This window comes from Eurosta solidaginis, chromosome 1, assembly GCF_040869045.1.
Source record: "Eurosta solidaginis isolate ZX-2024a chromosome 1, ASM4086904v1, whole genome shotgun sequence".
Lineage (NCBI taxonomy): Eukaryota > Metazoa > Arthropoda > Insecta > Diptera > Tephritidae > Eurosta > Eurosta solidaginis.
This window is the reverse complement of record NC_090319.1, coordinates 314,057,160-314,083,236: the sequence shown is the minus strand read 5'-3', so window position 1 is coordinate 314,083,236 and position 26,077 is coordinate 314,057,160. Positions and strand designations below refer to the sequence as shown.

Genomic DNA, 26,077 nt, shown 5'->3' with positions numbered 1-26,077 from the left:
AGGGGACTTTGTTGAAAAGCCTCCAGACGGAGCAATTTGCTCCTTTTGCGAAAAGTTATGGAAAGACGAAAGAAATATATCAGAATGGAGTGCTTGTTTACAGTGCGATACGGTTTGGGCTCAAAACGTCTGCATTCCCAAAAAAAATTTAATTTTTATTTGCGAGACTTGCACAAATTGAAGTTTTTAAGCAATTTGGATATTTCCAATAACTTATTCATTTTTAAAATTACGAGCCAAGGAGGTATTTTATTTTATCTTTTGAGAAACTATTTATCTTTTATTAGTAAAATTGGTAAATTTTAAAAGAAGTTATTTAATATTTTCTTTAGTAAATTAAAATTAGCCTACGTTTGCGTACCACATTACCCGCCAATATTTGGGGAAGCGGCATTTCGAGCTCACCCGAATTTCGTCTTATAAATTGTAAACTGTTGGTGGTATACAACTTTTGATAAAATACTCTATAGATGATGTTTCACAAAACAAAATGTGACGAAAAAGAGGTGAATTGGACTTTTGTTTAGGCCAAAATTACCCAAAAACTAAACGCTATATCACAAATGCTGCCGTTCCTCTATTTTGAAGACATTTCTAAGGTTCCTCCAGAAGTTTTTTGGAAAATATCAAAAAGGCTGACTCTACATACGCGTTTTTTTAATTTATGTGCATTCGTTGCAGATCTAATGTGATTGACACACTCTTCAGCGAATGTAGAACGAACTTTTTCTAAAATAAATTTGAACAAAACAAAAATCCGAAACTGTCTGGAATCTGATACATTAAAAGGAATATTGCTAGCCAAAGATTATTTAAAATTGAATAACTTTTCCTGTTATAATATTAAACCGCAAATAAACATGCTAAAAAATGAACGCGAAAATGTATAACTAAGAAACTCAAATAATATAGGAGGTTCGATTCGAGCTCAAAAAAAATAATAATAATTGTTAAAATGACTGAAAACAAGTACATTTTGTATGTAATACAAAATTTAGCTTTTAAGACGTTTTTGTTATTTATTCAATAAAACGAAATGAATTGAAAACGATTTTATATGTTGTATGTGGCAACAAAAAATAATAATCTAAGACAATTTTCAGAAAAGCGCTTTTGAATTTAATACTGTTGAATTAAATCCGGCGATCTCATTTTGGTTTCCGGCGAATACAATCGTACGTCCCCTGGTAATAACCCAAATTCGTCCTAACTCAACTTTAGTTGTTATTGGTTGTTGCCATAGATATGACGATTTTTGACAATTTTTTGGGCGGCGTCTGACGACTTGGAAAAAAAATATATGGCAACGCTGCAAGAGATAGATCTGCTAAATTCAAAAAGGTGAGAGAGATTTGGCATCGAAAACAATGATAGTTCCGATGTCAAAAAGTGCTACTTTGGACTGAGTAGGCAACAAAAAATCCGCTCATAATCTCTCATTAAACCAAAGCTGATGTATGGCTCGAACGCTGCCGAGAGACGCTGGTATGCCCCTTGAAGTGATGCTGACGAATATTAATTTATTTCTTACGGCTTATGCTTAGCTTAGAAGGAGATATAATGATGGATTGTATGAGCTTTACGCTTGGCTAGCTAGGTCATGTTATGCGGATGGTAAAGACGATTCGACCAGGATAGAATTACTATCGACACCCATATTTGGAAGCAGAGAAAGAGAGATATTTTATGTTGGCATAGGTAGCTGAAGGAATACTTGGCCTCCCTTGCTGCTCCAAATTAGCGTCGGTTTAGCGAAGTGGGGATAGCTGCCGTGACACCGCTATGCGCCAGTATAAAAATTTACTCGAATAGGGCGTTGCAGTCGAAATAATTCGATTTTAGTTACAAACGGTGGAAGGCGTACCAAGCTCGGAGGTTTTAAAAAAACTAAGAGAAGGCGAAAAACCGGTCAAGAACAATAAAGGGGAAGGATAACAGAGACACAGAATAAAAGTATTGTGACAAAGAAAGAAAAGAAAACAGATATACCCCCAGCGGGTTAGTGCGCTTAGAATATAGGCGCGGAAGGTATGCCTATCGTAAGGGGCGACTATAAACCTAAATAATTCAAAAGATTGTGGAGCGCAACCCTTTAAAGGAGTTGCTAGCGCAAAATATAGCTTCTTCGATTATCAATCTCATCTATTCGTGCCGAATCATGCATCTTTAGCTGCCAATGCTCTGGCGACCCCAAGCTCCTCATGGAAGTAGGGGTTGGGAGCGGGATGGCCTAGAATGTTCAATGTGGTCATATTAAATAGTTCCCGAGATGTTACCGGAACGTACCAGATCTATATCCGGCAAGGGACTATCAATATTGAAAGCACTCCCCGAAACCTTCGGATAGTGTCTTTATCGCTACAAAAGAACAATAAGAACAACAGTAAACAGATATGGATATTAGAGGTAAAGGCTTGAGAGAAGGACTAGAAAAAGATGAGCCAAAATTACGGATAAAAGGACGGCATTAGAAGAAATGGAAGTATCTCTAGTTTAATTAGGATTCTCGTAAGGTAGGGGACAAAAGGGACATACGCTTGGTATATGCCCACTCCGAGCGATTCCGAGAGCCATTCTAGTCTCCAAATAAAACACAGAGAAATATGGAAGAAATTTCTTTATTTATTTTGAAACTTTATTTATATGGCATTTAGGAAAATCATTTGCATAACAATACATATAATTGTCGAAAAATTTATGACTAATTAAGTTAATTATTTTATAACTAATTTTTTTAGTCGACTATCATCAAAATCTATTTTCGTAATTATTGATATTTTATATCTTCAGTCAAATATGTACCGACACCACATACAAAGTGAGTTTCACCCAAAAATAAACAATAAAAAAATTAAAATGTATTAAGGAAGTCAATTAATTTAATTATCAAACTTAAATCGAATAAAATATTCCTTAATCATTTGGCGCGCATGCTGAAGACTTAAAAGACAGTACATTAATTGGAATGCCTTGCGCATGCGCAGCAAACAATTTGAATATTTTGTATGCACTTAAAACTTATTCTTTTTAAAAACTATTTACAAACTAGTTTAAACAATTAAATTGCATTTTCAGTATTAAATTATTAATTTTTGTTCTGAAGAATTCATTCATTCGTGCCATTTTGCTAAATTTAAATCTTTAGATTTCTACGTCTGTTGCCAATATTCGCCCATTCTACCGGCAGATCATTGCCGGCTTCATATTTCGTAGGCGTACAGTTGTGCAATTTTTGCGCACGTTCACACCGTCGACTGACGGCCCAATAAGCGAAAGCTTCAGGACAACGGGCAATTTGGCCCTCTAAACGACCTGACGCTATCGAGTGAGCACATTTTACAAAAAGCTGGCCACATTCATCATTATTTAGTGCAAAATGACCTTCAGCGGGGCAGAGTGAAGCACCGATGGAACGAATTTGTACCTAACAAGAATGAATAGAAAATTTGTTTGGATATCTCAAGAATTTGTATTTCTTCAAAAACTTACCATATTCAAACGTTTTATTTCATCTTCGTAGAATGCTGAACGGCTCATCGTCTTATCTAAACATTTATCGCCTTTATCGGGCTTGTCGCACAGATTCGCATCTTCATGATATACAGTACCCTTGGGACATTCAAAGACTGTGACTTTCAAATCGTGACTGTCTGCCTTTTCGGTACATTGATAGAAAAGATCACAACTCTTGGGATGTCGACGGAAACCGGTAGGACATACAAACGTATATTGACCTTCGCCAGTTGAAGGGCATGGTTTACTGTCATTTGTTGGTGGACGTATGGTTGTTGTTGTCGTTGTCGGTTTAGCCGTTGTTGTTGTAGTCGTTGTTGGGATTGTGGACGGCTCTGTTGAAGCAGCTGTAGTTGTTGTTGGGATAGTGCTTAACTCTGCAGTGGTCGTAGGCTCTGTAGTCGTTGCAGGGGATACAGTTGTGGGATATGCTGTAGTTGTTGTAGGTTTCATAGTTGTTGTTGTTGGCTGCGGTGTAGTTGTTGTCGGTTGCGTTGTTGTTGGTATTTCAGTTGTAGTTGGTTGCTGTGTGGTCGGTTTTCCAGTTGGCTTTCCAGTGGGTTTCGTCGGTTGCTCGGTTGGACACGCCGGCTTTTCAGTTGGTGTTGTTGTTGTTGTAGTAGTTGGTGTCGTCGTCGTCGTGCATTGAATTGGCGCACCTTCAGTTGTCGTTGCATTTCCCTCTGAAGTGCAATTAGCCGAAACAAATTCGACGTAGTTGCATGTTTCTAGATATGTATCCCAAACTGTACCATTCGGACAACGGTAACTATAAATTTGATATCTTCCATTTTTCTTTGCGTCTACACAACGGTAATAATGATTACAGTCCTCTGGGTCTGGGAAGAAACCTTCACTCGTACACACATAATTCACCGGCTCAGTAGTTGTAGTTGGATATTCTTCAGTTGTGGACTGTGTTGTCGTAGCTGGCTCCGTGGTTGGGGTTTCAGTAGGTTTCATTGGCTTCTCGGTTGGGATTGTTGGCTTCTCCGTTGCTTGAGTCGGTTTCTGAGTAGGTTTAGTCGGTTGTTCGCTGGGATGCGTCGGTTTTTCAGTTGGTTTCGTAGTTGTCCATTCAGTTGGTACATTTTCAGTAGTGCTTTGATTTCCTTCCGATGTGCAATTTGCTGAAACATACTCGACGTAGTTGCAAGTTTCTAAGTATGTATCCCACACAGTACCTTTCGGACAACGGTAGCTTTGAATTTCATACTTTCCATTATTTTTGGAGTCGACACAGCGGTAATAACGGTTACAGTCCTTCAGATCTGGGAAGAAGCCTTCAGCCGTACACACATAATTAATGGGTTCAGCAGTTGTGGTTGGATATTTCTCAGTTGTGGACTGTGTTGCTGTAGTTTGCTCTGTGGTTGGAATTTCCGTCGGTTTCTCAGTGGCCATCGTTGGTTTTGTCGGTTGCTCAGTTGGACGCGTCGGTTTTCCAGTTGGTTTCGACGTCGTCGTCCATTCAGTTGGCGTACTTTCCGTTGTACTTACATTTCCCTCTGACGTGCAATTAGCTGAGACATTCTCGATGTAGTTGCAAGTTTCTAAGTAGGTATCCCAAACAGTACCCTTCGCACAGAAGTAAATGTTAATTTGATATTTTCCATTTTTCTGCGTACAGCGGTAATAGCGATTACAATCTTCCGGATCTGGGAAGAAACCTTCAGCCTTACAAATGAAATTGGTAGGAGCAGTAGTTGTGGTTTGATATTCTTGAGTTGTGGTAGATGGTGTTGTGGTGGTATAATCTGTAGCTGGTTTATCTGTTGTTGTAGTGGGAGCTTGTGTCGTAGGTTTATAGCCTGGTTTTCCAGTGATAGCTCCTTGTGTGGTCTCTGTTTGCATGGTTGTGCTGGTAATGGGTAGCTGTGTGGTAAACCCTGTCGTAGTTGTTAGTGGCGTAGACGTCTCAGGTTCTTCCGTTTGTCCACGACAGCGTTCTATGTTTGCTGCGTAATCACAAGTTTGTTTATCTTCGCTCCAACCAGTACCCTTGGCGCAAGTGAACTCATGGCGTATATATGTATCATCATTTTTCACGCAACGGTAGAACTTACGACAGTTCGTCGGATCAGCCATAAATCCTTTACCGTGACATATTTGGCCCGGTGGTAAATTTGGAACTGGCGTGGTCGAAGTCGGTTGCAATGTGGTGGTTGAATAGCCTTCTGTGGTAGAGGTTTGCGTTGTTGATGTTGTGGGTGGAATGGTTGTGGTCGGAGTGGTTGTTGTTGTCGGATACCAAGTGGTTGGGACTGTAGTAGTCGTGGTTGCCTCAGTGGTGGGTCGAGTAGTTGTAGGCGGGGGCGTAGTAGTCCACGTGGTAGGACGGCTCGTAGTTGTCACTTGCGTTGTGGTTTCAGTTGTATGTGGCTTAGTTGTCGTGGGCTTTCCATACCCCGGTGTGGTACTATCTGTTGTTGTTTCAAAATGTGCCTCAGTTGTAGTGACTGGCTCGGGTGCTTCACTCTGTCCAGCACATCTATCGATGTTGCCCGCATAATCACAAGTTTGCTTTTCCTCATTCCATCCAGTTCCCTTAGCACAGGTGAATTCATGTCTAATATAACCATTTCCAGAATCTTCGCAACGATAGAATATACGACAGTTATGTGGATCCGGCATAAAACCTTCAGCAGTGCACTTAGTTCCTGGTGGTAGATTTGGTAGTGGTTTAGTAGTTGTGGAGGGATAGCCAATTGTAGTAGACTCTGTTGTAACTGTGGTACTGGGATATCTTGTAGTATACTCTGGTTTTGTTGTGGGATAAATAGGTGGGGACGTAGTTGTGTCTGACGATGCAGTTGTGGTTGCCCATGGGGGTTTCGTTGTTGGTTCATAACTAGGTGTTTGGGTAGTCATTGGCTTATGAGTTGTTGGCTTTCCTGTCGAATGCGTCGCAGATGGACGTGAGGTTGTAGTAGTATGTACCGGAGCAGTTGTTGGTTTGCCTGTTCCCGCATTAGGATTACATTTGTTTAAATCGTGGTTACATGTTTGAATGTCGTTATCCCATACAGTGCCGTCACCACATTTAAATGGATATTGGGTAAATCCTCCTTGTCCATTGCTAACACAGCGATAAAAGATTGTACAGTCCTTAGGATCACCGATAAATCCATCTTGATGGCACAAGCCTCCTGTCAATATGGGAGGTTGAGTGCTTACAGTAGGCGGTTGACTGCTAGGAGCCTGTGTGATATCACTTGGACGTCCTGTTGTATGTGGTGGATATGAAGTCGGTGGTTTTGTTGGATGCATGGGAGGTTTGGTAGTATGTTCAGGGCTGCCTGTAGTGGGATGTTGTGTTGGCGTCGTAGGGGGTTGCGTTGTCGAGTTTAGTGTGGTTTGTGGTTGCTGCGATATGCTACCTGTACCGCAATTTTTATCTTTTACCGCCCATGGATAATTACAAGCGTTGATCGCACTATCCCACACAGTGCCAGGCCCACATGTAAAGGCTACCTTATCATAACCACCTTTGCCATTATCAACACACCGGTAAAACTTTGCACAATCATTTTTATCACCTACAAATTGTGTTTGGCCATCACAATTGCCAGAAGGCTTTGAAGCACTTTGGCTTGAAGATGACCCTTGATTTGAAGAGGAACTTTGACTTGAAGAAGAACCTTGGTTTGAAGAAGAGCTTTGGTTAGAAGTGGCGCCTTGTGTTGACGAGGAACCTTGATTTGAAGCGGAGCTTTGGGTTGAAGAGGAGCCTTGGTTAGAAGAGGAACTTTGGCTCGAAGAAGACTCCTGAGCATTGGAAGAAGAGCTTTGATTATTGCTAGATCCCTCGGTGGATGACGAGCCTTGTGAACCTGTTGAGCCCTGAGTTTCCATCGAACCTTGTGTGCCCGTTGAACCTTGTGACGAAGATTCCTGTGCACCACTAGATCCGCTGCTTTGGCTTGATGAACTTTCCTGAGCAATGCTTGTAGATTCTTGATTTGAACTGCCTGATTGACTACCACTGGACGATTGCTGCTGGCTTGTGCTGCTTGAGGAGCTCGATTGATTATTGCTTGACGATTGCTGCTCCGAAGATGACTGTTCACTTGATGAACTTTCGTGATTAGAGCTTGAACCATTTTGACTAGTTTCGGAGCCTGTCTGGGATGAACTTGAACCATTACCACCTCCTCCACTGGCCATAACACGACATTGTTCCTTTTGGACATCGGTTGGATGATTACAACCCAAAATATCAGCGTCCCAGACTGTGCCGGGTGCGCAATCGAAAGCTACTTTATCGAAACCTCCATTACCGTTATCAACACAGCGGTAGAACCGTCGGCAGTCTATCTTATCGGCCAAGTAAGTTTCCGTATTTGAACAATAACCCTCAGGATGGGAAGGTTTTGTAACTGATTGGCTTGAAGAGCTTGTTGAATTGTCATTGTTATTAGATGACGCACTTGATTGATTGCTAGTTGAGCTTGAAGCGTTCTCATTGTTGCCTGATGATTGATTTTCTGAGCTTGAGTGGTTACTGCTGGTACTAGAGGATTCATTGTTGGTGTTATTACTAGAAGACTGCTGACTGCTAGAAGATGGATGACTGCCACTGGATTGTTGACCACTTGATTGTTGGCTTGTGCTTGATTCCTGACCATTGCTTGATTGTTCACCGCTGCTTGCTTGCTGATTGCTACTGGAGTTAGAATTTGTGTTCCCGACCAAGTTCAACATTGCTTTACATTTCTCTTTTTGTTCGCTTGTGGGAAGATCACAGACTTTCTCTTCTTGGTTCCAAACTGTGCCGGGTCCACATGTGAAGGATACTTTTTCCAATGCACCCATTCCATTATCTCGACAACGATAGAACTTTGTACAATCTTTCTCGTCGGGTATATATGTTTCATCGTGTTTGCATTCGGTATGGTCCTGGTTACTTTGGCCAGATTGATTGTTTGAGCCCGATTCATGGTTTGAACCCGATTGATTGTTAGCGTTGGATTGACTGCTTGAACCTGATTGATTACCTGAACTGGATTGATTACTTGAACTAGATTGATTGTTTGAGCTTGACTGATTTCCAGAACCTGATTGATTACCTGAACCGGATTGATTGTTAGAGCTCGACTGATTTCCAGAGCCTGATTGATTACTTGAACCAGATTGATTGTTTGAACTCGACTGATTGCTAGAACCTGATTGATTGTTTGATCCAGACTGGTTGCTTGTACCGGACTGATTATTTGAATTAGATTGATTTTCCGAACCCGATTGATGATTGGATCCCGATTCATTGCTTGAACTTGATTGACTGCTGGAGCCAGACTGATTGCTTGAACCGCTTTGATTGTTTGAGGTAGATTGATTGCTTGAATTAGACTGAGTATTCTGCCCAGATTGACTGCTCGAGCTAGGCTGGTTTTCATTGACAGATTGATTACTTGCACCAGCTTGATTGCTCGAACCTGATTGATTATTATTACTACTACCACTTTGACCACTTTCGGTTGATTGGTTGTTGTTATTCGACTGTGTGCTTTCACTTGATTGATTGTTACTGTTCGATTCATTTGCACTTTGATTGTGGCCACTGTTACTATTCTCACTTGAACTACATTTCTCTTTTTGTTCGCTTGTGGGAAAATCGCAGGCTTTCTCTTCTTGGTTCCAAATTGTGCCGGGCCCACATGTGAAGGGTACTTTTTCCAAAGCACCCATTCCATTATCTCGACAACGATAGAACTTTGTACAATCTTTCTCGTCGGGTATATACGTTTCATCGTGTTTGCATTCGGTATGGAAGCCGTGGCTACTTTGGCCAGATTGATTGTTTGAGCCCGATTCATTGTTTAAACCCGATTGATTGTTAGTGTTGGATTGACTACTTGAACCTGATTGATTAACTGAACTAGATTGATTACTTGAACTAGATTGATTATTAGAGCTCGACTGATTTCCAGACCCTGATTGATTACTTGAACTAGATTGATTGTTTGAGCTCGACTGATTGCTAGAACCTGATTGATTGTTTGATCCAGACTGGTTGCTTGTACCGGATTGATTATTTGAATTTGATTGATTTTCCGCACCCGATTGATGATTGGATCCGGATTCACTGCTGCTGGAGCCAGACTGATTGCTTGAACCGCTTTGATTGATTGAGGTAGATTGATTGCTTGAATTAGACTGAGTATTCTGCCCAGATTGACTGCTCGAGCTAGGCTGATTTGCATTGACAGATTGATTACTTGCTCCAGTTTGATTGCTCGACCCTGATTGATTATTATTACTGCTACCACTTTGACTACTTTCGCTTGATTGGTTGTTGTTATTCGACTGTGTGCTTTCATTTGATTGATTGTTAATGTTCGCTTCATTTGCACTTTGATTGTGGCCACTGCTACTATTCTCACTTGAACTTGAGTTCGTGTTGGAAGTCGATGATTGTTGACTATTTGAAATTGAGCTCTGTGTACTTGATTGAGATTGTGAGTTAGATGACGACGACGAGGAGGAGGAAGATGTGTTGGAAGATGAACTCTGTTGGCTGCTACTAGATTGCATTGCAGTCTGATTGTTAGTTTGCGACAATTGAGCTGCGGTGGCTTCATTATCAGCCAACACTAAATTATCTGCTTTACCTCTACAACCACCGTTAGCGCGCACTGTGTAATTGTGGTTACATGATTCTAAAACACCATCCCAAGCAGTGCCATCTGAGCAGCGAAAACCGATTTTATTGAAATTACGCCCAGTCGAAATGCACCTATAGAATATTGTACAATCATCTGGATCGCTCATAAATCCATCATCGTCACAAGGTGGTCCCTGTTCATTCGGCGCACTACCGCCTGCCGAACGCGCCGATGATGTGGAAAAAGAAATGACGGAAACACCACCCAAACCCGACAGGCCATAATTTTTTTTTAATGGATTTTGCGAATCAGCCATATTTGTAGCTCCAGCCTGAGCTACGTACAGAGTGGGGGCGTTAGTGCCAGTTTTGCTTGCGGTTTCGTATATACCATTATCAATATTGCCAATACCATATATCAGTAGCGGATGTTGTTGCTGTTGTTGCTTTTGTTGGCCATCATCACCATTATCGCCATTGTCCGCATCAATTTCATTCATATAAGCATTACATTCCTCTCGGCCGGCCAACTGGGGTGGCATACAAAGACGCAGGTGACGTGAGAATACGGTGCCTGGCTTGCAAGTGAATGTGTAAGCTTTGATGTAGTCATTTGTTTTTGCTTCACAACGATAGTATACACGGCAATCGTAGTCATAGGCGTACAAACCCTCAGCAGGGCAATAAAATACATTTGGCACGGCCGCGGCATCTGCGTATGAGGGTTGCGTTTGTGGCGTGTCCGATGCTAGTATAAAGTTGGCTGCGTCATATGGATAATCTGCAATGCAAAAAAGAGAGATGTGTTTAAGTGTTAAGGTGTTAACTGTTAGGTCAATGCAATGCGAGTTGAGAATATTGATGTTAAACGATGATTCCTTGAAATTTTTATGGCGTCGGTATAATGTGGTTTTTGAGGAAGCTGTTAAAGGTGTATAAAGTTATATTTTTATGGTGACGAGCACTTCAGAGGTAGCAAGATGGAATTATTAAAGCTTTGTGGGAATTTGTTCGATTACTTACAAACCGAGCATAAAAAGTATCAAAATTTTGTTGGAATGTAAACTTTTCTTGAGATAGTCGCACGTCTTCCGATTTTAATCAAAGTATGTTAATAGACTGTACCAGTCCACTTAAGAAAAAAAAAATTGCAAAAGATCTCAGTAAATGTTAAGTTCTCTACAAAAAATGGGTGACGGTACCTTAAAGCAATACATGTTTAATGAATACCTCCGAGCTGGTGCTACCGGATGCAGAGCGAAACGGACACTTTAGTACCCGTAGCGCCAAAGTCTGAGCTCGAAGGTTGACACTATTAACTTTTAATATAACATTTCTCGTTCTCGGGCAGGAGACCAGTTAACTTGTTCACGTATGGGTCGAAGTTGGACGGAAAGCTTTGTGGAGGGGTTCTTTTGTCAAGAGGTAAATGTAAGCTGAAAGTTTAAGTTGGCTGATCACTGCAGCGTCTTCCAAGCGGAAGTTGCCGTGTTTAAGGATGCAGTGGATGAAATGCTATCCAATTCTACTACGGTTAGGGAATTCAACATCTACTCAGATAGCTTAGCGGCTATCAAGGCCTTGAGTTCAAGTTTAGTGTTATCGAGTGTGGTATGGTAGCGCTTGTCCTCGCTTGAGATTGCTTCGAATTATTTTATGATTATCCCGGACCATAGTGATATCCCGGGCAACTCTCAAGTAGATTTCAAGAAGTAGATTAGTCAGCATCGGTACAACTGAATCGGATGAAAATGGCTGTAGGGATTAAATGATTACATTGGCCATCTGTGATCTGCTCCTGCATATCCGGGCCTTGATTTAGCTCTGCTAGCGTTGGGCGAACAACACCCAGGGCTGCAAGATAGCAAGATACATCTGTACTTTTCAAAGCAAGGATATCTAAGGGATCGAAATGTCATGAATACCATGAATAACGTTACTAGAGCTACTGAATGCAAAACATAGAGTTGTCGATTATAAGTCCCAGATCCAATGAAGTGCCAAAAATAACCCTTGAAGCAACGAAGTCTAGAAAATCTGGGTTTACGCCTGTAACCAAGAAGGCGCCTTCCCCCGATTATGGAACGCCAAATACTGGTTCTTTTGCTGTAACCTGGTAACATTCCCGACCACTTCTAGGGAGAACACTATGGAGGACGATGTGCTACAAAGCACGCAAACTGTTGGTTATGCGGATGATAATGTCGTGGTAGCAGAGGGCAAGAAGCTGGATCCGCTCCAAGCATTATATAATGATGCTATAGGAAGGATAAACAAATGGCTGACAAACATGGGGTTGAAAATTGCTAGAAATAAGACTGAAGTGGGTTTCAATCCGCTTTTCTTCAAGGTGTTGGGAGCGAAAGTTTCTAAAATTACTGGAGCCCTTAAGATACCCGTTACCAGTGTCGCACGGATCTAAACTTATCCACTAACGAAGAGTGATGTGCTTATCGGACGGTGTCCGCTGTAGCGATCCTTGTTTTAACTTGGCTGTCAGGTGAAGTAACCGATCTGTATGACATTGGAATCAAGCAATCATCTGAAGTACCCAAGAAAAGCATAAGGACATGAACAATGTCTAAGTGTCAAGAGCGATATGAAAAAACGAGAAAAGGGCTCCTGGCCTGGAATAAAGCGGGATGATATGCGCGAAAGCAGGGCGAATTTAACTATCACCTCACGCAGATATTGAGTACGTACGGCGGTTTCAAGGATTATTTATATAAGCGTAGGATAGAGGGGGATCCCTTCTGTCCAAGCTGTCACACAGAGATCCGTTTATACGCAGATCACGTAATCTTTCATTATCCTCGTTTTTTCGGCGAAATACTTACTATACACAGAGTTTTTGGGGAGAAACCTCTTCTGAGAAATTTTGTTCACTTAATGTGCAGATACATAGATTGTTGCACTGGAGTGAGCCAAATGTCGTTTATAGTTACGAAACGATTGATACACGCAGGAATAGAATGCGGAGAAATGCGCATGCGAAGCAGTGTTAAATCGTTTCCCCCCGTGTCGTATTGCCTAACAGCGGTCCATATGGGGTACGGACACATGAACAGGATTAGCCTGGTTTCAGTGGGCCACTTGAGGGCAGTGTCCTGCCATAACTTCCAAGAAAAAAGGTTACAGGTAGGGAAAGTAGGAGAGAGATAGAGAAATGTATATGTTTTCTTTTAATAAGAATCACACTCCACCTTGTTGCTATTGTATTGATGAGGACACTCCCGAAACTTTCTAGGACATTCAACCCCCTCCCACCCCCTCCATCCATAAGGAACTTGGGGTCGCCATAGCCTCGGCTGTTCAAGGAACAGGATTCGCCACTTATAGGTGAGGTTGAGAATTGCGTTTGTAGAAGCGCTTGCAACCCTTTGAAAGGATTGCACTACACAGCCTCACGATTTTGTATTTTAGTAGCCTCTTCCGACAGGTATATGTGCCGTGGGTATATTCTAAGCCCCATAACCCGCTGGGGTTCACACTCCACCTATTGTTGTTGTTTTTGGAGCGATAAGGACACTACCCAAAGGCCTTGGGGAGTATTGTCGATGTTGATGGTCCTTTGCCGTATGCAGATCCGGTACGTTCCGGTAATAAGCATCATTAAGGCACCAGCCCGACCATCTCGGGAACGATTTATTATGCCCACATGAAACTTTTGGAGTCATACCTCCCTCCCACCTCCTAGATCCATGGGAAACTTGGGGTCAGAGCATCGGCTGTTAAAGTAATTGGGTTCGTGAAGCTATATTTTGCGCTTGCAACATCTTGAAAGGGTTGCGCTACACAATACCTTGCATCTGTTTGGTGTTTTCGTCGCCTCTTACGACAGGCATACCTACCGCGGGTATATTCTAACCCCCTAACCAGTTGGGGGTCCATTGCAAGACCCTACTTACTTTTGAGGCCATACCTCTCTCTCACCCCCAAGATCCATGAGAAACTTGGAGTCGTCAGAGCCTTTAAAACTATGATGTTGTTATAGAAACTTTTGCGGAATAGAAATCTCGAAAAAAAAAGATTTTTCTTAAGAAATATCTTATTGAAATAAAATTTTTATTTTTATTTCATTGTAAATGCATTCAAGTTTCCGCATTGGGCTAGTATGGACTACAGTCCATTTTCTCTTGCCTAAGAGAGGAGGCCTATGGTCGTTAGTGGGACATATACAACGTGTAATTGAGTACGCCAAAAATTTCGAAATTTGTTAAAATTAAACTGAATACAACGTGAAGATTTTTATTGATAGGGCCCATGCAGAGAATTTGCCACGGGCCCCATATGGTATAGTTACACCCTAAAACCCCTAACTCGGTGGGGGCATCACACACCACCTCAACTGGAGATCCGCAATGTCCTGGGACTGCAAAACACAGACGGCGGCATAACGCTTGTCGAGTGAACTAGCGTTCACATGAGAGAATTTTTGTTTTTTTTTGAAAGGGCCTAATGTTAATACATTAAAATTGTGAATATGAAAGTAGATTGTCATATACATACATCCGCAGAGCTGGATATCATTTCATTTGAGTTAAATACGACTGCATTTGTATTTTGAAAAAGCTAGCGGCATGCATTTGGTAGTAAATAGGAATATAGTAAAAGACAGGGGAAGGAAATTGTAAAAATGTCAGTTATTGCAAATCAACTACTCAATTGTGATTTCCGAAATATTTTTTTTTTATTTTAGTGAATATGCGGGAAAAGTTGAGCTCGTATGCTGTAAGCAAAATTTTAGCTGTTTTTTTGGGAGATTTTTTGTTTGACTTTTTTGTGAATAATAGTTTATGTGTGAATTTTTTGGAGTTTCCCACTTTGTTTTTGGTTTCAGGCGTTTTTCACATATTGAATATTTATAGCGAAATTCAATTTTGATTTGTGTGCGTTCGTATTCATTTTTCAACGGTTTTTTTGTGTTTTTTTGAGGTTTCAGTGCAATGAAAATGATAAATGAAAATAGTTACAATTGCCATTTGCTTGCATGAAAATATTTAAGAGTAATTCATTTTCAATTTTAAATGCAAGTATTTTAATCATATTGCTTTAAAGGGCACTCAATTGCTGTGTATGAGATTCGAGACACACATACATAATCCATTCATGTGTGTGTGCGTGTGTACGTGCTTGCAGAAGTGGGCATGTGTTAACGGTTTTCCATAAAATACCAATTTATTTTCATTTTCATTTTGCTATTTTGGCGCTCTTGAATTGCCAAATTTATTCTGACTTTGTTAACATAAATGCTAAATAATGGCTTCAACATACGAGCAGTGCTGCTATGCATGTGGGCAATCGAGTATGTGACCATGATTGTGGTGCTATTAAAGTTACTTATGCTCATATGTACGTACATTGACTAACATGAAGCCCAACGCACACACACACACTCTCAATGTATAACGGCTCAATAGGCTCCAAAGCGCTTGAATTGTCCCGGATGTGCTTGGCTCATTGACTATGTGTGTAGTTAGCCGCTAGCCGTTAGTCTTGTGTGCTTATGCTCGTTTTATGAGTAATTTTATACATTTTTTTTTATATTTTTTAGTTATCATCCGTAACAAATTTTTCATTGTGGTATTTTTTCGATTTGGTTCGGCCTTCTCTAACGACACGCGCGCAATTTATCAACGAAATTAGAAATTTTATGGCAATAAAATGTGATTACATTCATGGAAATGAAGTGTACGGAAATTGTAAATAATTTGGTTGTCGTCAATGTGGTTTTGTGTGCATTAAAATTTTTTTATTGCTTTTATTGTTATAGATCTTGTATTTGTTGTAGTGTTTTAAAGTGATTTAATTCGTTACAAATTTTAAGTTTTTGATTCGCTTATACAAACTTGAATAAATGTAGATTTGACCACGAACATATGCAACTATATATATATCAACATTTACAGTAGCGAACATAGAAATGGCAGTTGCAACTTTCATCCAATTTGTGTTAGTTATATTCTCCTGAAACTACGCTAAGCATTCTCAAGAATGTTTTGAAAAATTTAATAGTTTTCTAATTTTAAACAATTTTTTCCGAAGGTGTTCAGATTTTTTATACTCAGTTGAGCAGAGCTCACAGAGTATATTAAGTTTGATTGGATAACGGTTGGTTGTACAGGTATAAAGGAATCGAGATAGATATAGACTTCCATATATCAAAATCATCAGGATCGAAAAAAAATTTGATTGAGCCATGTCCGTCCGTCCGTCCGTCCGTCCGTTAACACGATAACTTGAGTAAATTTTGAGGTATCTTGATGAAATTTGGTATGTAGTTTCCTGAGTACTCATCCCAGATCGCTATTTAAAATGAACGATATCGGACTATAACCACGCCCACTTTTTCGATATCGAAAATTTCGACAAACCGAAAACCTACAATAATTCATTACCAAAGACAGATAAAGCAATGAAACTTGGTAGGTGAGTTAAACTAATGACGCAGAATAGAAAATTGGTAAAATTTTGGACAATGGGCGTGGCACCGCCCACTTTTAAAAGAAGGTAATTTAAAATTTTGCAAGCTGTAATTTGGCAGTCGTTGAAGATATCATGATGAAATTTGGCAGGAACGTTACCCCTATTACTATATGTACGCTTAATAAAAATTAGCAAAATCGGAGAAAGACCACGCCCACTTTTAAAAAATTTTTTTTTAAAGTAAAATTTTAACAAAAAATTTAATATCTTTACAGTATATAAGAAAATTATGTCAACATTCAACTCCAGTAATGATATGGTGTAGCAAAATACAAAAATAAAAGAAAATTTCAAAATGGGCGTGGCTCCGCCCTTTTTCATTTAATTTGTCTAGGATACTTTTAATGCCATAAGTCGAACAAAAATTCACCAATCCTTTTAAAATTTGGTTGGGGCATAGATTTTATGACGTTAACTGTTTTTTGTGAAAATGGGAGAAATCGGTTGAAGCCACGCCCAGTTTTTATACACAGTCATCCGTCTGTCCTTCCGCATGGCCGTTAATACGATAACTTGAGCAAAAATCGACATATCTTTACTGAACTTAGTTCACGTACTTATCTGAACTCACTTTATCTTGGTGTAAAAAAATGAACGACCACGCCCACTTTTTCGCCTTCACATATACAACTACCACCACTCCCTTTTAAAGCTCTCATTAATACCTTTAATTTGATACCAATATCGTAAAAACACACCACCTTTATGGCGAAATCTCGAAAAGGCGTCCACCTATAGAACTAAGCCCCACGCCCTTTTAAAATACTCATTAACACCTTTCGTTTTAATCCCGTATTGCACAAACGCATTCTAAGGCGACCACCTATAAAACTACCACCAATCCCTTTTAAAACCCTCCTTAATACCTTTAATTTGATACCCATATCATACAAACGCATTCTAGAGTCACCCCTGGTCCACCTTTATGGCGATATCTCGAAACGGCGTCCACCTATGGAACTAAGGATTACTCCCTTTTAAAATACTCATTAACACCTTTCATTTGATACCCATATCGTACAAACGCATTCTAGAGTCACCCCTGGTCCACCTTTATGGCGATATCTGGAAAATGCGACCACCTATACAACAACCACCACTCCCTTTTAAAAACCTAATTAATACCTGTAATTTGATACCCATATCATACAAACACATTCTAGAGTCACCCCTGGTCCACCTTTACGGCGATATTTCGAAACGGCGTCCACCAATAGAACTAAGGCCCACTCCCTTTTAAAATACTCATTAACACATTTCGTTTGATGCCCATTTTGTACAAACAAATTCTAGGGTCACCCATGGTCCACCTTTATGGCGATATCTCGAAACGGCGTCCACCTATGGAACTAAGGATCACTCCCTTTTAAAATACTCATTAACACCTTTTTTTTGATACCCATATTGTACAAACAAATTCTAGGGTCACCCCTGGTCCACCTTTATGGCGATATCCCTAAATGGCGTCCACCTATAGAACTATGGCCCACTCCCTCATAAAATACTCTTTAATGCCTTTCATTTGATACACATGTCATACAAACACATTCCAGGGTTTCCCTCGGTTCATTTTCCTACATGGTTATTTTCCCTTATGTTGTCACCATAGCTCTCAACTGAGTATGTAATTTCGGTTACACCCGAACTTAACCTTCCTTACTTGTTTTCATATAAAAGTATTGAAAAAAATTAAAACACTCTTAGAAAAAATATTGTAACGAATTTACTGCAATTCCGCTTATTTCAAATCTTCTACTAAGGTTCGAATCACTAAACTGTTGAATAAATAACACCACTATTGAGTAATGCAAAATGGTCTTTATTAAAGTACTTTCAAAATAACACTTCTATTGCTCCACAGATAGCGTGCTTATTCAAAACTGATTCTCGCGCCTCTGCGTGTACGTGCATATGTGTAGACATAATGATTGATTCGTTTATGTGGATACATAATGATTGATTTATGGATGTGCATACAAGTCACTCTTAGCATCGGCTTAGAGATGACAGTGTCCCGTAGTGTTGCTAATAACAATATGATCAAAAATCAATACGAATTTTGATTTGTACTGTGTTAGACTTAAATTCATTCACAAACACTCTAAGAAAAAAATTCGAAAATTTCTCGAATTTTCCATATTTCTTACATACATTTTTGAGATAAAAAAAAAAAAAACAAATACAAGACGCGATATTATCCGAAGAGATTTGAAGCTGAGCTTCTGTTCCAATTTCCGCCGTGCTCCTTTTAATTTTTCGTACAAATTGGCCGAATCCGAACAGCATATGCAAGGCAGATGAATTTTCACTGAAAAGCTTTTCATGGCAGTAATATATTCGGAGTGTTTGCCGATTGGTGGTCCCGCTAAGAAAAACTTTTTTTAATAGAAAAAATTTGTTTCTAAATTTCTAATGTTATTTTGCCCGGGAATTGGGCACAAGATCTTCGGCATGGTAAGCGGAGCACGCCACCACTTACTTAATTGGCGCTTAACCACTCAACTGATTATGGCCGTTGAATAAGGCGCGCCAGTCGCTTCTTCTCTGGATCGACTGGTGTTAATTGGTCGCACCAAGGGAATTTTAATCGTTTTTCATCTGTTCCTTCCAGCCGAGTGGGGGAAACATGGCTCAGCAAGCGTAGCCGCTGCGTTTTTATTCGTTTGACTATGTTGATGTCTGCGTAAAGAACGTAAAGCTCATTATTAAATCTTCTGCGGTACTCGCCGTAACCAAGGCGTAGGGTCGGCAAATCTTTTGAAGAACTTATCTCTTGAAAACTGCCGGAACTGCTTCATCTGATGTTGTCATGATCAATGCTTCTGCACTATCTATCAGGACAAATACGATAAGTGACTTGTAAAGCATGATTTTCATTTTCCGAGACAACACTTAATTTTTCAATTGCCTGCCTAATCAAACGCAGCATTTTTTGACAAGGGTGATTCTTCGTTGGATGTCAGAGCTGGTTTGTGGTTTTTGTTACTACTGGTTCTCAGATAAACGAAGTCTTTTACTATTTCCAAATGATGGCTGCCAACAGTGGCGTGATGGCCAAGATGCAAATGTGCTGACTCTTTGCTAGATGACAGCAGGTAATTGGTTTTCTGTTGAAATCCGAGTGTTCCTTGCCCAGGGGATCCTGCAAACGGAATCAGCTTTCTTAATATCAGCTTTCTTAATATCTTGTCAACTATATTGTGCGAAATATTGAAGCCCATCGTGAATCGGCTGATTGGACTTTATCAGTGCATCTTTAGACGTGGTAAATCTATTTCATAATCTAATCAGATTTTCGCAATGTGCCAAATATTAGAAAAACTCGCCAAAAAAGAATTCACCCCTTCGACGCATTTCATTTAATGCTGGAGAAAATAAAACAAGCAGAAAAACTTAACCGATCTATTACAGCGTGCAATGAATTTTATGGTTTTGAAATTGGTTCGCTTAGTTTCAGTTAAAATATTCATAGACGTTTTTTCTTAAATTGTCGAAAACAAAGAAAAGAAGAACTTAATTGCGAAAAATTGATGAAAAGTGACATAGAAATTTTCATGTTCCTTGCTGTACATAGAGAGCATGTATGGATAATCATATTTGATACGAAGTCTTGTGTGTCCTTAAGAAGCAATACAATGCTAAATGTTTTAGAAGGGCAAAATGATAAAACACATAATTTGAAAAGCATCATTAGTAGAATTTAATTTAAAAATTGTGGCGAATTTTAGCATCACTATGTTGTTAGTAAATAAAGGCACAACAACAATAAAGCAATCTGCCACTCTTGTGTACATGTACATGAACACATTAATTTAATCATCATTTACACACATACATGAAAGGGGATGAGAAGTACATGCACACCCATAACCAGCAGCTCGAAGTGAAGAGATATCTCACACACACACACATTTAGTCATCAGCCGAAGTTCTTACTCACGCATACACACCCATATAACTAAAATTACCATGCAGAAGATACACAAATTTGGGAGAATTATGCAGACGAGGCAACAGAGAGTATAAAAGCAGCGCAAGCTGAGGAATGACGAATAAGTTTTGATGTAAACACCCTATTGGTTGTGAAGTATAATTGTGAAGTACTACTCCCAAAGTAATCTAAATAAAGGTCAGTTTGCAATACTGAATGTTGAAGTGATTTATTCAACAGTTTAGCGATTCGAACGTTAGCAGCAGGTTTCAAATAAGAGAAATTTCTCTAAATTCGTTATAATAGCCGTGTTTTTTTTATACACGCGTAAACGTTTACGTTTGCGTGTGAAAAAAACGCCTATCCTCGCTTAGATAATGCTTAGGAGACCCATCTAGCGGCAGTGGTTAAATAACTAGCTGCAGCCACAGGGTGTACCGAAAAGTGGAGACACAACCCTCTGATGGCCATGGGGTATAACATATAGCTGAATCAGTTGCGATGAATTGTGGACACACATAGAATACATAGAATTAGTGCAGAGGGTGAAACAAAGACACATATTTCAGTTACATCTGAGTATAATGCGTATTGAAATTTACTAGGACAAAATTTATGCGCAGCAATTTCAGAGGTGTATTTATAGTTTGTCGCTTAGCAGTCCATATAAAGTTTAAGCGTATAGACGTTCACGTGTAAAAAAAAAAAACACGGCTAATATATACAGATGTTTCTGGGCTTAACATTTAATTAAATTCAACTACATAAGCATTTTAGCGAGAAAATGGCTGCCAGGGCGTATGAGTAACATTTTTATTTTATGGAGCATTCCATGCTTGGCATGGAGTAAATCAAACGAGTTTTTATACCCAGCTGTACTTGTACACAGGGTATTATAAATTTGATTGGATAACGGTTGGTTGTACAAGTATAGGGGAATCGAGATAGATATAGACTTCCATATATGAAAATCATTATTTCATTTCATTTATTGCAAAAATAGTATTAGTACAATAAGATCTAGGATTTTTTATAGTACAACAAAAAGATAAATCGCAATGTAAAAAAGAACAAAAGTCATAACAGAGGGTTATGTAGGTTAAATAATCACATCAAACATAGAGAATTATCGTAATTTACTAGTATCTAAAATAAACAAATAATTAAATTCAATAACAAAACATTGTATACACTCATACATATTGATGTCGAAAACTCAAGAAGTATAATGGTTTCAACTAAAATGAGCATAAAGAACATTTTTAAAGTTGCTTTTATTTAGACTACTAGGTACGGATACTGGAATAGAGTTCCATAAGCGAATGGCATTGACAAAGAATAGCCGTCCAGATGTTAGATAGTTATAAGTTGGTACTATTAGGTCGTTGATTCGAGCAGACCTGGGGAATATTAGCTTATCATATAGGTAACTAGGCTCCTTATACATGATAAGTTGACAAAGGAAAATGCTGTTCCTAGCTTTCAGATATTCGAAGATTTCACAGCCCAGTAGACGCGCTCTCCAGCTGGATATATGATCAAATCTGGCTAAGCCGAATACATAACGTGTAACATGATTAAATGCTACATCAATTTTATGAGCAGACTGGGAGCTCAGTTTACTGTACACTAGCTCAGAGTAGCAAATGATCGGCATAATCAATTGAATTGCAAGTTTTCTTCTAACATTGACCGGAGTATAAATAGCAGACATTCGTAAGTTTCTTAAGATATAGTATACTTTCTTAACCACCGAATTTACATGATCATCACAGGACAGCGTCGTGTTAATAACAAAACCAAGATTAGTCACTTTTGAAACGAGTTTGAGACATTTACTGGCAACGCGCAAGGGCGGAATACTTGAGAAACTTATTCGTTTTTTAGATATAGGCAATACGTATCATTTCTCACTGTTCATGCATAAGTCATTTTTCCTAGCCCATTCAAATATGGATGTTAAGTCATTATTCAATCTTGAGCATAAATCGTTTGTCCCCTCATGATTTCCCGACAAATATAGTTGGACATCATCAGCATATGCATGCATATGAACATGCTGGCATGCATTAAATATGTCATTAATAGAAATACTAAAAAGTAGTGGACCGAAGATAGAGCCTTGGGGTACCCCTGCCAATAGTGGTTTTAGACCTGAAGTTTCGGAGCCGACTTTGACAAGCTGGGATCTACCCGTCAGATAATTTCGCACGAGCCGCACTGCGGAGTCATCAAAACCAAAATAATTTTTTAATTTTAAGCACAGCAGGTCATGGTTCACAGAGTCGAAGGCTTTTGAGAAGTCAAGCAGGCATAATAAAGTCAACTGGTTTTCGTCAAAGGGTGCCCTGATGTCGTCTAAAATTTTTATGATAGCCGTGGAGCAACTGTACTTTGATCGGAAGCCTGACTGGAATGGTGATAGCAGACTATGTTTGCAAACATGGTCTTGAATTTGTTCCGACAACAATATCTCAAAGACTTTCGAGAGTGCTGGCAAAATGCTGATAGGCCGAAAGTCACTAGGACAATCTGCAAACTTAGTTTTTGCAATGGGTATAACCGTGGCAATCCTCCACATATCAGGGAAGCAGGAGGTAGTAATACTGTGGTTGATAATTGCGGTGACTGAAAATCAATGGCCATGCACACCACGTTAAAAATACTTTTTAGGTTTTCGCCCTCCTTATACGGGACACCAAAAGCGACAGCATCAGCAGCGATATCAGCAGTCAGTTTTTGCTGAAGTCCTTTTGCCAACTCTTGGCAGCGATTTAGTTTAGCACCACCCGAGTTCGGGGTTAAACTTGGTATCAAATGAAAGAGGGAGTTTTCCCGATCACAAATATATATAACTTAAAGTGCGCAGACTTATAGTTTACGAGTTATTTGATGTTAAAATTTGCAAATTTAGCAAATTTCTATAGCACTTTCAGTTACAATTTACACATCTTTCAAAACCTTTATGATCATAAATATCTATATAAATTGGCAACGATACACTTAAATTTCATTTTAGCATATTTCGCATATAATTCTTGCATTGTTTTTACTTAATTTAAATGTTTTTATTAAATAAATCTCGCTTTTGTAGCAACATTCACATTTATGTATGTATATATTTTATCGATGACATTACAAAGCTGTGCTGCCACATCAACAAAGAAAAAACAAATATAAATATTAACGTGCCACCTTTCAGTTAATAAAGAAAAAGGAAAATATATATTTTTACTACTATGCGGAAGGACATCACCGTGGCGGTAGCCACGGTTATACCACGCACCCGGACTTGGCATGGCGTAGCCCAGGGTTATTTTAAATAAGCACGGCCGAAGGCCGCCTACGCGGAAAGGTGTTCTACGCAGAATTACTGTGCATGGCGCAGTCGGTGTTGGATCGGCTAACATAACAATAAACATAAGAGTTATAAGGTAATATGCGGAAGGACATCACCGTGGCGGTAGCCACGGTTATACCACGCACCCGGACTTGGCATGGCGTAGCCCAGGGTTATTTTAAATAAGCGCGGCCGAAGGCCGCCTACGCGGAAAGGTGTTCTACGCAGAATTACTGTGCATGGCGCAGCCGGTGTTGGATCGGCTAACATAACAATAAACATAAGAGTTATAAGGTAATATGCGAAAGGACATCACCGTGGCGGTAGCCACGGTTATACCACACACCCGGACTTGGCATGGCGTAGCCCAGGGTTATTTTAAATAAGCGCGGCCGAAGGCCGCCTACGCGGAAAGGTGTTCTACGCAGAATTACTGTGCATGGCGCAGCCGGTGTTGGATCGGCTAACATAACAATAAACATAAGAGTTATAAGGTAATATGCGGAAGGACATCACCGTGGCGGTAGCCTCGGTTATACCACACACCCGGACTTGGCATGGCGTAGCCCAGGGTTATTTTAAATAAGCTCGACCGAAGGCCGCCTACGCGGAAAGGTGTTCTACGCAGAATTACTGTGCATGGCGCAGCCGGTGTTGGATCGGCTAACATAACAATAAACATAAGAGTTATAAGGTAATATGCGGAAGGACATCACCGTGGCGGTAGCCACGGTTATACCACACACCCGGACTTGCCATGGCGTAGCCCAGGGTTATTTTAAATAAGCGCGGCCGAAGGCCGCCTACGCGGAAAGGTGTTCTACGCAGAATTACTGTGCATGGCGCAGCCGGTGTTGGATCGGATAACATAACAATAAACATAAGAGTTATAAGGTAATATGCGGAAGAACATCACCGTGGCGGTAGCCACGGTTATACCACGCACCCGGACTTGGCATGGCGTAGCCCAGGGTTATTTTAAATAAGCGCGGCCGAAGGCCGCCTACGCGGAAAGGTGTTCTACGCAGAATTACTGTGCATGGCGCAGCCGGTGTTGGATCGGATAACATAACAATAAACATAAGAGTTATAAGGTAATATGCGGAAGGACATCACCGTGGCGGTAGCCTCGGTTATACCACACACCCGGACTTGGCATGGCGTAGCCCAGGGTTATTTTAAATAAGCGCGGCCGAAGGCCACCTACGCGGAAAGGTGTTCTACGCAGAATTACTGTGCATGGCGCAGCCGTTGTTGGATCGGCTAACATAACAATAAACATAAGAGTTATAAGGTAATATCAGCTCGTTCACGAATGCAAAAAAGAGCTTTTTCAAATTTTTGGTAAATAAAGACTAGAAAAGTTAAAGATATATATACATCAGATGAAAGATATTTTTATAAGTTATTTTTCGATTCTGCACTTGTTCAGTTTTTTAGATGTGGCAGTACAGCTTTGTAATGTCATCAATAAAATATATATATGCATAAATGTGAATGTTGCTACAAAAGCGCGATTGATTTAATAAAAACTTTTATATTAAGTAAAAACAATGCAAGAATTATATGTGAAATATAAAAAAAAATAAATGTAAGGCGCGATAACCTCCGAAGAGATCTAAGGCCGAGCTTCTCTTCCAATTTGCGTCGTGCTCCTCTTGATTTTTCCCTACAAATTGGCCGGACGGGACCTACATGTTTTATGCCGACTCCGAACGGCATCTGCAAGGCAGATGAGTTTTCACTGAGAGCTTTTCATGGCAGAAATACAATCGGAGCGCTTGCCAGACACTGCCGAGGGGCGACCCCGCTTAGAAAAATTTTCTTCTAATTGAAAAATCTTATTTCTAAAATTTTGATGTTGCTTTGCCCGGGAGTTGAACCCAGGGCATACGGTGTGATAGGCGGAGCACGCTACCATCACACCACGGTGGTCGCCACATATGTGAAATATACTAAAATGAAATTTAAGTGTATCGTTGCCAATTTATATAGATATTTATGTGCATAAAGGTTTTGAAAGATGTGTAAATTGTAACTGAAAGTGCTATAGAAATTTGCTAAATTTGCAAACTTTAACATCAAATAACTCGTAAACTATAAGTCTGCGCACTTTAAGTTATATATATTTGTGATCGGGAGAACTCCCTCTTTCATTTGATACCAAGTTTAACCCCGAACTCGGGGGGTGCTATTCTAAAAT

The 26,077-nt window shown here is 39.9% G+C and overlaps 1 protein-coding gene across 2 annotated transcripts in view; it reads right to left on the bottom strand.

Annotated features, from left to right (window-relative positions):
- Positions 1-2,635: 2,635 nt before the first annotated feature.
- Mur89F (Mucin related 89F) overlaps positions 2,636-26,077 on the bottom strand; it is a 411,681-nt gene continuing 388,239 nt past the window's right edge. For both annotated transcript variants that reach the window (XM_067761541.1, XM_067761542.1), the window contains exons 4-5: positions 3,490-10,898; positions 2,636-3,424 (exon numbers count right to left, since the gene is read on the bottom strand). In XM_067761541.1, coding sequence (XP_067617642.1) covers positions 3,134-3,424; positions 3,490-10,898 — 7,700 coding nt within the window. In that variant the 3' untranslated portion in view covers positions 2,636-3,133. The remainder of the gene's footprint in view (positions 3,425-3,489; positions 10,899-26,077) is intronic.